The sequence below is a fragment of the Stigmatopora argus genome, chromosome 16 (genome assembly GCF_051989625.1).
Source record: "Stigmatopora argus isolate UIUO_Sarg chromosome 16, RoL_Sarg_1.0, whole genome shotgun sequence".
Classification (NCBI taxonomy): Eukaryota; Metazoa; Chordata; class Actinopteri; order Syngnathiformes; family Syngnathidae; genus Stigmatopora; species Stigmatopora argus.
Genome location: NC_135402.1, coordinates 12,306,064 through 12,320,094, shown reverse-complemented (window position 1 = coordinate 12,320,094; position 14,031 = coordinate 12,306,064). Strand labels below are relative to the sequence as shown.

Genomic DNA, 14,031 nt, shown 5'->3' with positions numbered 1-14,031 from the left:
TGGGGCAAATAAGTATTTAGTCAACCACCAATTGTGCAAGTTCTCCTACTTGAAAAGATTCGAGAGGCCTGCAATTGTCAACATGGGTAAGCCTCAACCATGAGAGACAGAATGTGGGGGAAAAAACTGAAAATCACATTGATTGATTTTTATATAATTTATTTCCAAATTAGAGTGGAGAATAAGTATTTGGTCACTTACAAACAAGCAAGATTTCTGGCTGTGAAAGAGGTCTAAAAAGACACCTGTCCACAACCTCAGTCTCACACTCCAAACTCCACTATGGCCTAGGCCAAAGAGCTGTCGAAGGACACCAGAGACAAAATTGTAGACCTGCACCAGGCTGGGAAGACTGAATCAGCACTAGGTAAAACACTTGGTGTAAAGAAATCAACTGTGGGAGTAATTATTAGAAAATTGAAGACATACAAGACCACTGATAATCTCCCTCGATCTGGGGCTCCATGCAAAATCTCACCCCGGGGCGTCAAAATGATAACAAGAACGGTGAGCAAAAATCCCAGAACCACACGGCGGGACCTAGTGAATGACTTACAGAGAGCTGGGACCACAGTAACAAAGGCTTCTATCAGTAACACAATGTGCTGCCAGGGACTCAAATCCTGCACTGCCAGATGTGTCCCCCTGCTGAAGCCAGTACACATCCAGGCCCGTCTGCGGTTTGCTAGAGAGCATTTGGATGATCCTGAACAGGACTGGGAGAATAGAACTTTTTGGGAGGAAAAACAGGTTCTCGTGTTTGGAGGAGAAATAATACTGAATTGCATCCGAAGAACACTATACCCACTGTGGAGCATGGTGGTGGAAACATCATGCTTTAGGGCTGTTTTTCTGCAAAGGGACCAGCATGACTAATCTGTGTAAAGGAAAGAATGAATGGGGCCATGTATCGAGAGATTTGGAGTGAAAATCTCCTTCCATCAGCAAGGACATTTAAGATGAGACGTGGCTGGGCCTTTCAGCATGACAATGATCCCAAACACACAGCCAGGGCAACAAAGGAGTGGCTTTGTAAGAAGCATTTCAAGGTTCCGGAGTGGCCTAGCCATTCTCCAGATCTCAACCGTATAGAAAATCTGTGGAGGGAGTTGAAAGTCCGTGTTTCCCAATGACAGCCCCAAAATATCACTGCTCTAGAGGAGATCTGCATGGAGGAATGGGCCAAAATACCAGCAACAGTGTGAAAAGCTTGTGAAGAGTTAGAGAAAACAGTTGGCCTCCGTTATTGCCAACAAAGGGTACTTAACATAGTACAGTGGTACCTCGAGATACGAGCTTAATCCGTTCCGGAACTGAGCTCGTATGACGAGATTCTCGTAACTCGAGCGGACGTTTTCCATTGAAATGAATGGACAACAAATTAATTCGTTCCAGCCCTCTGAAAAAAACCCAAAAACAGGATATTGGATTGGAAAAATGTTTTATTTCTTCTAATTCGCCATCTATTAACAAAGTAACATAACTAGTGGTTTAATAGTAATAAAATGTGTTTAATCTAACTAAAATTGGGCAGATTTCTCCGACGGGAGACAGAGACGTTTGGGGGCGTGGGGGGGGGGGGGGGGGTTGTTTTATCTTCCACGACAACGCACTCGTAAACGGAACAAACAAATTTAAATTAACTTGGATTAATATATACAGACACTCAAGCATACGTTTAATGTAACTTTACACAAAACTGAATTCTAATTTTGTTGTAATCTTTTGTTACCTTCGTTTTCCGGGTTGGCGGTTTGCCACGCCTCCACCCTCACGTTCGCTATCGATGGACTGTTTGCTGTTGTATTGCCTTCAAAATATTCCCAAAATGATGCACACAAATGTCCTCACAATAGGATAACGCACGACCACTTGCCAATGAGAAATAGTCTTAAAAGAACCATCGCGGGAGCTTCTTTCCTTAGAAAGAATAACAGGAAATACAATAGTTGAGCTTACCAACGTATTGATTGTTGGTATTGAAGTTTTATTCTGAGAAAGGTTGCCATTGCCTATGGGTGTTGTGTGCACGAGTATACTTCATTACCCAGAAAGCCCTATTTTTGCACGCGCATGCGCGTTGTGCGTTTCCTGGTCTTAGGAGAAACTCGTCTGAATTAATCGTTCCGTGCTCGTAAATATTGTTATACACGAAAGACATGCAAAAAAGACCTGGCTTGGTCGCATCACTAAATTTTGATCGCATGACGGGCGAATTATTCGATCAAAATTTCCGCCGTAAGACGAGAATTTTGTATGACGAGCGGTCGTATGACGAGGTACCACTGTATTGAGATGAACTTTTGGTATTGACCAAATACTTAATTTCCACCATGATTTGCCAATAAATTCTTTAAAAATCAAACAATGTGATTTTCGGATTTTTTTGCCACATTCTGTCTCTTATGGTTGAGGTTTACCCATGTTGACAAACAATTACAGGCCTCTCTAATCTTTTCAAGTAAGATAACTTGAACAATTGGTGGTTGACAAAATATTCATTCGCCCCGTTGTGTGTGTATATAAGAAGACGCTTTTACCGTCGTTCTTGGTTGCCATGCTAATGGACAGAAACTACCACCTATGGTGATTTTTAAGCGAAAGATGCTGCCGAAAGAAAAGTTTCCAGCCGGCGTCATCGTGAAGGCAAACCAAAAGGGCTGGATGGACGAGGAGAAAATGAGAGATTGGCTACGTGAGGTGTATGTTAAGAGACCGGATGGCTCGCCGTCACTTTTGATTTGCGACTCACCAAGTCACGAAAATGAACTCCGAGCTTTCCGTCATTCCTGGAGGCTTAACTAAAGAACTCCAACCGCTGGACATCGGCATCAACCGGGCGTTCAAAGCAAAGTTGTGAGCAGCATGGGAACAATGGATGATAGGTGGCAAACATCGCTTTACGAAGGGTGGCAGGCAGCGCCGGGCTAGTTACGCCACTATTTTCGAATGGATTGTGGCCGCTTGGACTAACGTGTCTGCTTGCACTGTTGTTCGAGCTTTTGCCAAAGCCGGCATCATTTCTGTGTAGCCACATGGCAATGTGAGTGACTACGACAATGAAGAGAGGGAACCCGGCATTTTTGATGAATCATTTGGACAATTGTTCAATTCGGACACAGAAAATGAGGACTTTGATGGATTTGTGGGTTTGATCAGAAAACGTGAGTACATTGTAAAATTGCTAAATAAAGTACAACCGAACTCAGTTTTGCTTCCGTTGACTTTTTAAAAACGTGTTTTTAGCCTGTGTCCGTATGTTTAAGCTGGTGTATGATCAAGCTGGTGCATGTTTTGCCATCCCTGGCTGCGTGTATTGGTGCGGTGCGCCTTGTGTGTGTCAAATACAGAAATAGCGCTTGTTACTGAGACTGCGCCTTTAAATGCGGTGCGCCATATAGTCGTGAAAATATGGTATATATAAGCACACGATGAAAGCTGCGTCCCCTAAGTTTGTCACATTTTTTTCGCTTTGGAAACATAACAAATTACAAATAGTTGTGTCAAAGGCTTCCTGTGATACTAAATCTACTGTACTGACTTCCATATTGAATTTCCCTTGAACCTTCCAGTGACATTATAATCGACATCCCTGGACTTTCTCTTTGCTTTTCAGTACAGACGCTCCCCTACTTACGAACGCAATTGGTTCCGAGCGATTGTTCATAAGTTGAATTTGTTTGTAAGTTGATTCAGTGCTATATTTTGTATTATAATTTATGTTTAAGGCCGATATAAGTATATTGAAGATTTATATAAGTGCATTTGTATGTTTAAGGCTTGTATAAGTAACACACATTGGTTTGTACTGAAAAAAAAAACATTTAATAAAATGGAGAGAATATGTACAGTACGGTAGAGAGAGATTTATGTATTAGAAACTGGCCAAAAGAAGCGACCTAATGACAATTGCACAGTTTTCTTCTTTTTTTCATCATAAATGATGTGGTAGCACTGTATGGCATCATTCAATTGATTTGCAAACTTTGTGCAACGTTCAATATTTGGGTCCTGCTGCTCGATCTTTCTGTTTATAAATGGTGTTGAATGTGCAACGCTCACCACTCTCACGCGCATTAAGCTTCGTTATTATTGCCACTCGTTTCAAATGAAATGGCTTGCCTCTTCCTTGCAACTCCCTCAATAGAAGCCTTTAGCTTTTTACCAACCATATTCAATATTGGATGCATGAGATATTTAATGATACAAATGAAAAAGGTTCTTTGCACACTGGAGATACATTCACGTACTTCCGCATTGCAACGAAGAAGAAGGTAGATGCTGGGTGAGCTGAGCTCTCACAGCGCCAGGCGTCGGTATTAGCGGCGGAAAGAAGTACTACTCCGAAAAAGGCGAAATACAAAATTGGACTTGCGAACATTTTTGGACTTAAACGCAATTTGCAGACATGTTCGTATGTACCGTTGTTCGTAAGTTGAATGTTCGTAAGTAGGGGAGCGTCTGTAGTGACACTGTAGATTCAGATCAGAAACAGATCCTCTTTCACTAAAATAGACACTAGGCTGCTATTTGTCCTCAAAGTGTCAAAGTTTGAATAAAAGTCCCGAGAATAAGACTCCTAATGTTTGATGTGGCTGTTAACAATGTGCATGTCCATTACAACTCTCACCTTTCTAAAATTACGTGATCAGGTCCGATTTCCGATCACGTGATCAGTCTTGTTGTATTAACTCAATTTTTGCTTGGAAACATAACAAACTACAACTCGGTGTGTCTAAGTCTTCCTGTTATACTAAATCTACTTTACTGGCTTACATAGTCAATTTACCTTTAGCCTTCCAGTGAAATCATCACCGACAATTCCTCTTTGGGGGCGGCCTGGCAACTGAGTGGTTAGTGTGTCAGCCTCACAGCTTTGGGGTGCTGGGTTCAAATCCAGGTCGCTCCCCCTGTGTGGAGTTGGCATGTTCTTCCCGAGCCTGCGTGACTTTCCTCCAGGTACTCCGTTTTCCTCCCACATCCAAAAACATGTATGATTGGACACTCTAAATTGCCCCTAGGTATGGGTGTGTGTGCATGGTTGTTCATCTCCTTGTGCCCTGCGGTCGGCTGGCCACCGATTCAGGGTGTCCCCGTCTCTGGCCCGGAGTCAGCTGGGATAGGCTCCAGCATCCCCCGCGACCCTAATGAATATTCAAATATTAATACATTACAGTCTTTTGATATGCTTATAGCTGTAATATTTAATAAATATACACTTTTTGGTAATTGTACTTGTGTACTTGTATTTCTGTATACGCGGGAAAACGTAGTGTGGTAGTGGGTGATCCTACTTTGCGTTTTTTCGTTTATCGCGGCTATGTCTGGTCTCCATTAACCGCGATATTCGAGGTATTACTGTATGGCATCATACTGTTGTGAAATCGGTGATGTACGCCACTGTAGATAAAGAAAATAGTGATGGAATTAGAACTTTTACTGAAAGACAAACATTTTACTTACAGAAAATGAATCGATCGCTCCAATAATTTGGGGAAAGGCAACAACTCCATAAAAGAAATGGTTTCTATAACTGAAGACTTTTTCTATTCTGTTTTGCTGAGGCATGAAGGATGAGGGGTACATTTATACAAATTTAGCGGTCCTCACCCCTGCTTGGTGAAGGGAAGTGGACCTTGTGGGGAACACTCAGAGTGAGTGAGAGGGAGATGCTACTGTTTTGCAGTGGCGACCCTAGAGGGAATAAGCCCAAAGTCCACCACAAGGCGTCTTTATGTAATTATCCTCTTTTAAAACAAACTGTTTGACAATTTAGCTTATCAAATCCTGGTGGGGTTCTGTTAGTGCAGGGGTCCCCAAACTTTTTCTTGTGAGGGCCACATAACTTTTCCCTTCTCTGATGGGGGGCCGGTGTCAGTTTGTAACAGAAAGAGCCATGGAACATTAACTTTCTGTTGTGCCATGCACAATCTTCTCCCTTTGCTCTGAAGTTTATGCACGACACCACAACTGTCATTACAGAATCCCACGTCAACATTTTGCAGCACAGTGCTTGCTGGTGAATTTGGCAGTGGACTCGTAGCGGGGCGGTGAGACCCCTTTTTTCCAACTCCCGGTTCATGCGTCCCATTATTAGACCGCGAGTTTCGGCCACCATGCTAGGAGCCCCGTCAGTCGTGATGCTAGCTAGCTTTGACCAGTCCAGGTCCAACTTCTCCATGGTTTGGCACACTTTGTCAAAAATATCCTCTCCCGTTGTAGTCCCTTTGAGACTTTGGAGGGCTGCCAGATCCTCGCAAATCTCAAAGTTTGCGCTAACTCCACGAATAAAAATGAGCAGTTGCGCTGTGTCTTGCACGTCCGTGCTTTCATCCAGTGCTAATGAAAAAAAGTCAAATTATTTCGTCTTCTGCTGCAGCTGGGCATATACATTACTCCCGATTTCTTCAACGCGTCTGGTCATTGTACTCACCGACAGACTTACGGCATTAAATGCATCTTTCTTCTCGGGACACACCTCCTCCGCGACAGTATCCATACATTTCTTAACAAACTCTCCGTCAGTGAAAGGCTTACCGCTGCTTGCTATCAATTTAGCAACCCAAAAGCTGGCCCGAACGGATGCCTGGTTCTGCTGAGATAGTAGTCCACTTTTTCGCTTTGAGAGTTTGTCTGCTCGTATTTGGCCTTGCAATCTATCGTACTTGTCTTTGTGACGGGATTCATAGTGTCGGCAAAGATTGTATTCTTTGAATACCGCCACCGTCTCTTGACAAATGAGACAAACAGCCTTTTCTTTGCATTAAACAAAAAAATAATCGTTTGTCCACTCCAGGTTAAATATCCTGCATTCTGAATCAATTTTTCTCTCACCTAACTTTTTCGCCATTATTCCGTTCTCAAACAGGTTGCAGTTTTAATATGCTTGAATAGTCCGCGATGGTCCCAGGGCTCCGCCCTCACCTGCGATCGTCCAGATGTCTCGGTAACACTGCTCGTGCATGCAACGGTGGACGTGCCCGCATGCATCAAAGGGAAACACTCTCCCCGCGCATGTCACCAAAGAAGCAATGCGAACCCCGCTTCACTGGGATGATTTGTGGGCTCAGCAGGGGTGCAATGAACCAAACACAAGATTAAAATGTCCCAGTCTTCAAGGCCAAATAGGAAAAAAAATCCGATAGCGTCTCTGGTATTGTTCAGAGGGCCGGTCCAAATGTGCCAGCGGGCCGCATCCCCCCCAAAAAAAAAAAAAATCAAAAAAAAAAAAAAAAAAAATTCCGATAGCGCCTCTGGTATTGTTCAGAGGGCCGGTCCAAATGTGCCGGCGGGCCGTATCCGGCCCGCGGGCCGTAGTTTGGTGACCCCTGTGTTAGTGGATCAGCTTCAGCAGCTGCACGATTAAGTTTAGGGTAATTTTTATGAAACAATCCCTTATTAAGTTGGGCATTTAGCAATACAGACACTCCCCTACTTACGAACGCAATTGGTTCCGAGCGATTGTTCATAAGTTGAATTTGTTTGTAAGTTGATTCAGTGCTATATTTTGTATTATAATTTATGTTTAAGGCCGATATAAGTATATTGAAGGTTTATACAAGTGCATTCGTATGTTTAAGGCTTGTATAAGTAACACGCATTGGTTTGTACTGAAAAAAAACATTTAATAAAATGGAGAGAATATGTACAGTACTGTAGAGAGAGATTTATGTATTAGAAACTGGCCAAAAGAAGCGACCTAATGACGATTGCACAGTTTTCTTCTTTTTTTCATCATAAATGATGCGTTAGCACTGTATGGCATCATTCAATTGATTTGCAAACTTTGTGCAACGTTCAATATTTGGGTCCTGCTGCTCGATCTTTCTGTTTATAAATGGTACTGAATGTGCAACGCTCACCACTCTCACGTGCATCAAGCTTCGTTATTATTGCCACTCGTTTCAAATGAAATGGCTTGCCTCTTCCTTGCAACTCCCTCAATAGAAGCCTTTAGCTTTTTACCAACCATATTCAATATTGGATGCATGAGATATTTAATGATACAAATGAAAAAGGTTCTTTGCACACTGGAGATACATTCACGCACTTCCGCATTGCAACGAAGAAGAAGGTAGATGCTGGGTGAGCTGAGCTCTCACAGCGCCAGGCGTCGGTATTAGCGGCGGAAAGAAGTACTACTCCGAAAAAGGGGCGAAATACAAAATTGGACTTGCGAACATTTTTGGACTTAAACGCAATTTGCAGACATGTTCGTATGTACCGTTGTTCGTAAGTTGAATGTTCGTAAGTAGGGGAGCGTCTGTACTAACTTGACCCAACTGAAATTAAAAAACACTGACACCACTAGGTTGTTGCTACATTAATAGTTAGAAATTCGTAGAACAAATAGCAAACATTTTATGATTAATTGTGGCGCACATGGAAAAGATATCCCTTTTCCCTCCTAAATATATGTTGCCTGTCCGTTTATTTAGCACCATGGGGATACAGTCATATTTATGATTTATTCATGAGTGCTGTTCTTGTCAAATGAGCTCATATAAATGAATATTTAATAGACCTAAGCTGACGTGCTAAATTATCTTTGACTCATTTGCCTGATGTTAGATGCTTTTTCCTGTATATTTAAAATACTTTGTTTTTTAATGCTTCACTAAACACTTGTTGCAATATGGCCTCTGGTCTCACCCTTAATTCTTGTTTGTCTGTAATCAAGCCCACCATTTTCATGAATTTACATGTGAAACTAGCCAGGCGTTGAATTGTTGGACACAAAATCCTCCTAAGCTTGATTTGCTGGAGGTCTCTACTTGTTGAGAGCAGGACAGACAGAGCTATGTTTGGACAGCAAACACAATCCCTGTTCAGAAAACACAGGCAGAAAATGAGCTGCCTAAGTTTAAGAACATTTGTGTTTTTCTTTTGACTGCTCCGGTCTCCCACGCCCCCTCATTGCGGGTGTACGCATTTTGTCAATAAGGCGAATGATCATTTTGATGAATGTAAACTTCACCTTTATTATCGCAATATCACCATTGTAAAAACGGTTCAAATATCCATATATAGAAAACATGCCACGGTTCAGTCAATCAAAAATCCTGAGAAATTCTACTACCAAAAAACAACAATGTAGTGCCCATTTTCGGTTACTGAAGACTCTACCAGGGCTGCTGGCCTTCAGATGGAGAGCTGTATCACAAGCTGGATGCTGCAAGAGACCACTAGGATCAACCAACCACAAGCTGGACACGGTGCTTGATCTCCTTCATTGGATGGGGATAGGACAGCCATGTAGGAGAGAGGCCAGAAAAGGCACCAAATTCGGCGGTATTGCACATCACGAGACTGGAGTGGAAAACCTTGGCGAAATCTCCCGGGAGTGAATATATGTATGTATGTTATAATTGTCCGGTCAGGCTGTACCTGGAATGCACCTCGTTGTACAATGACAATAAAGCTTTCAATTCAATAAAATTAAAATTATTGTGTACAGTAATCCCTTGTATATCACGGATATTGTAGAACAGACATGGCCACGATAATCGAAAAACTGCGAAGTAGAATCACCCCTATTATTACTACGTACCATACTACGTTTTCGCGCCTATGCAAAAATACAAGTACACAACTACAATTATCAAGAAGTGTATTTATTACAGTTATAGGCATATGAAAAGACTGTAATGTATTAATATCTAAGTATAATATATGAATAAAAAAATCGTAAATACTTTAAGTACTGTACTCAAAGTGAAAATAGTTCCTTTCTATTTGATTTTTAAAAAAACAAGATCAAGTCCGCTTCGTCAGATTCCAAAGGCATTGGATCATCGATGTAATCTTCAGGGGGCACCGTAGGGGCTGCTTGCCATATTGAAGATCTCCTGCAGATGTCTTATATAAAGGAAGACCACGCTCTTCATCCTCATTCTCATTGTTGTCCGCTGCTCTCACTCCCCGATGTGATCATTTCTACGAAGTCCTCATCAGTTGGGGGGTGGAGGGCTTCTGAGTGTCTCAATTAATGTGCTGACGTTCTATCGTTATTCCAACTTCTACGATGTGAATGCCTCATAATGTTGGTTCATTCTTTTTTTTATTCATAATGGTTACCACTCGCTTAGTGTCCTTGGAAAAGGACATTGTGGCCATTTTCCAAATGTTCACTTCTTTCTTTGTAAAATACACAATAGATTCATTAATGCCGCAATGGCGTGCTATGCCTTTAGCATAACAAGTCACTTTTTCGGTGGTCACTGTCATCATGTCTTTTCTTGGGCTCATTGGCACTTTGGAGGCATTTTTGAGGACTACCGTATTTACTCGCATATAAGCCACCCACGCGTATAAGCCGCACCCTGAAAGTTGCCTTGAAATTTTTTAATTGTACAATTCCTCGCGTGTAAGCCTCCCCCTAATTCCCAATTTGCACCTCCATATTCATGGTTTTAATAGGAAGTACAAATGTGTTACTTTGAAGGGAAAATCTTCACAAGTGGTATTTCTGAGATACTGCATGAATCAAAAGCACATTATTAGGGTCAATATCATAAGGAAGTTAATGCCTGTCTTTGTAAATACAAAATATCAAATTATTCAATTTGAAAAAAGAAATAAGTCTATCTTGATGAGAACTGATGCTTTCTGATTACAGAAATTACAATTCTTTTACCAGAAGGTTAAGGTGTTGTAGCAGCCATATTGCATCTAATGACAAAACATCTCAATGATTTTGATGGTTCATATTACTCCCATAGTTTTTGCTATAACCGGAGTAAATAATGCATGCTTACCCGGTGACAGTTTCAGAAGATTTTAGTAAACAAAACACTCATTTACAATCAGCCAATCGTTACATCAAAACAGTGACGTGGAGAAACTGTGGCAAACACTTAAGGTTCCAGGGTGCATTCTTACAGTGACACAATCACAGTCTATAACAGTTGTCACTTTCGAACAAGAAATACACCGAAAAAAAATCTAGGTGGAATTTTGTTTCATTTCAAAATCAAGGCTAATCACGTCTGGCGAAAGAAATGTAGAGAGCAGCGCCCCAACCTCCCTATAATGGCTGTGCTCCGACCTCGCTAAGAAGGCTGCGCCCCGTGACCTCACTAAGATGGCCGTGCCCCGAGCGAGCAGTGACAGGAACGTTTTACGTTTTATGCATTTTTTTCATAATCTTAATTCATAGACGTCAACATACATTTTGTTTAGCATTTTATCTGTTTATCTTTTCTCTATTTTGAAATAAATTACCGTATCAGCATTCACTTGCGTCATCATGTCACGGTGCACGCATGGGCACCATTTTGCAGTGACGTCAACATGTCGCGTCACGGCGCTGTCAAATTGCAGTTTTGTTGCAAGTCGTGTTTTATGCGCATATAAGCCGTACCTTCGATTCGGTCCTAATTTTTTTGTCCTACAAAAGCGGCTTATATGCGAGTAATTACGGTATTCAAACTGTAAACATAACGGGAATAGGCCTGGCGGAATGTTAATCCACAAGTAATGTGCGCGATTTGATATACAATCTGAAGAAACCAGGAAATGGCACGACATTGTCCTTCTCTTTTATATTATTCAGAGCCTCAATTTTCTTCTACGGTTAAATATAGCTTCTTCTTCTTCTTCAGCGCTGAGTGCCACCCAATTCAGTGCTCCAGAAGAAGCGGAGCCCTGACTTCCGTCAATTTTCATCCCGGGTCTTCCATTTGCAACGGTTAGGGTTAGCGTGAATTTTGACTTTTTTATACTTCATATAAAAAATGTGATGTATTGAAGCTGCAAATGTTGAAGCTGCAAAGTGGTGAAGGATCACAGTAAATGTTTTGAATGCCCGGGTGACTCAGTGGTCTGAACGCCCCGCTGCCCTAGTGGTGGCCCAGGTTCAATACGGCGTGTGTGGGTTGTGTCAGGAGAACGTACATAAAACTTATGCAAAATCTATTATGCGGATCGACTGTTTTGCTCTGGCAACCCCTTCACTGAGCAGATAAGTCAATGTAATTTCTTCAAAAAGTCAGCAGTGTTGTATTTTTATTAGATCAGAAATTTATGATTTCGCCTAAACGCATGTTCTTCTATAAAAAAAACACTTGACTTTGCTTGTTCACTTCTCATTGTCACTGGTGATAAGAAATTATCCATCCATTTATTCATATAGACTTTCAACTTCGACCGAGTAAAAATTGGAAAAGAAAAAAGAACAAGAAATTGTTTGTGCTTCTTCTTTAGATTGTCCTTCCTGCCAAATCGAAGCTACTGTGACAACAGAAGAACCATCCTTGCCAACGAGCAGGAGTCCCAGGATTCACTCGGACCATTATGAGGAAGATTCCTCCAGTTGGAGGCCTGCCGTGATGCCAAATATCCACTGTGGCGCAAACTGCGGCCAAATGATCTAACTGTACCGCACTGGTCGGTAATGTAATCGTATCAAGATATAATTTAAGAACTCATGTAAGCTTGTGAACATTTGCCAACTAAGCATTACAGTTTCTTCATTGTTTTTATATTGTTTTTGGTGTATACAAATTAATTAAAGATCAGCGTTTGCGTGATACAACATTTATATATTATCTTCATCTTCCTCTGCTTATCCGAGGTCGGGTTGCGGGGTCAGCAGCTTCAGCGGGGGAGCCCAGACTTGCTTTTCCCCAGCCACTTCATCCAGTTTTTCTGGAAGGATCCCAAGTCATTTCCGACCAGCCGGAAGACAGTCTCCCCAGCACGTCCTGGCTCGGCCCTGTAGCCTCCTCCCGGTGGGGCATGCCTGGAACAGCTCAACAGAGAGGTGTCTAGGAGGCATCCTAATCAGATTTCCGAGCCAGCTCATCTAGCTTCTCTCAATCCGGAGGAGGAGCGGCTCTACGCCGAGCTTCTCGCCTTATTTGTAAGGGCGAGTCCGGGCCCCCTATGGAGTAAACTCATCTCAGCCGCAAGTATCCGGGATCTTTAGGTCACGACCCACAGCTCGTGATCATAACTGATCGACCGATAAATAGAGCTTCACCATTCGGCTCAGGTCTTTCCTCACCACGACGGACTGATTAAGAGTCTGCATCACTACAAACGCCGGCCCGATCCGCCTGTCGATCTCCCGGTCCAATCTTCCCTCACTCGTGAACAAGACCACGAGATATCAAAGTCGCCCATGTGGGGAAGCACCTCATCCCTGACACGGAGAGGGCATGCCACCTTTTCCCGACTGAAGACCATAGTCTCAGATTTGGAGGTATGATTCTCATCCCGACCGCTGCACACTCAGTTGCGAACCGTTCCAGTAAGAGTTGAAGATCACGCATGGCCTGATGAAGCCAGCTGGACCACAACATCTGCAAAAAGCAGGGCTGCAATACTGAGGCCACCAACCTGGACCACATCGACACCACCGCAGTGTCTAAATCAGGGGTCTCTAAACTATTTCAGAAAAGGCCACAGTGGGTGCCGGTTTTCATTCCATCCTATAAGAAACCTTTCCACCAATCTGGTATCTTAGAAGTGCAATCAGTGGATTGCAGTCAGGTGCTTCTTGTTTCAGCAGAAACCTCATTGGTTAAACTGTTTGTGTTGGATCGGTTGGAACAAAAACCTACACCCACATTGGCCCTCAAGGACCGGTTTGCAGACCCTTAGTCTAAATCGTGACCGGACGTTTGGTCGCCGGACTTTTGGTCACCGGACTTTTGGTCGCCAGACGTTTGGTCGCGGACGTTTGGTCGCCCGGACCCAAACAACCGGCGACCAAACGTCCGGCAACCAAAAGTCCAGCGACAAAACAAGGTAAAACAACACGGTCTACACATCAATAAAAGCCAACAATGGCCCTGAGTAGTTTCACTGAGCGGACGTGTGAGTGTATAAGAGTTTGTATGTACATGAGTTGTCCCATTAGGAAGGCACGTCAGTCAGGGTCTTAACAAGTTCTCCAACAAAATACAATAAAAGTACGGGAAATTTTGAGCTTTTCTTTAGCCTAATAATTAATGGGGCAATAAGTATGACTAAATAATACTTTGCAGTTTGTATTTAGGGAATTTGAGCAACAATTTTAAATGATAA

General features: G+C 42.5%; 1 protein-coding gene across 5 annotated transcripts in view; it reads left to right on the top strand.

Moving 5' to 3' along the window:
* LOC144091112 (5-hydroxytryptamine receptor 4) overlaps positions 1 to 14,031 on the top strand; it is a 60,438-nt gene extending 46,407 nt beyond the window's left edge. For 3 of the 5 annotated variants that reach the window (XM_077623161.1, XM_077623162.1, XM_077623163.1), the window contains one exon: positions 12,205 to 14,031. In XM_077623161.1, the coding sequence (XP_077479287.1) occupies positions 12,205 to 12,298 (94 nt within the window). In that variant the 3' untranslated portion in view covers positions 12,299 to 14,031. The remainder of the gene's footprint in view (positions 1 to 12,204) is intronic. The other 2 variants (XR_013305623.1, XR_013305622.1) reach the window with 2 other exon arrangements.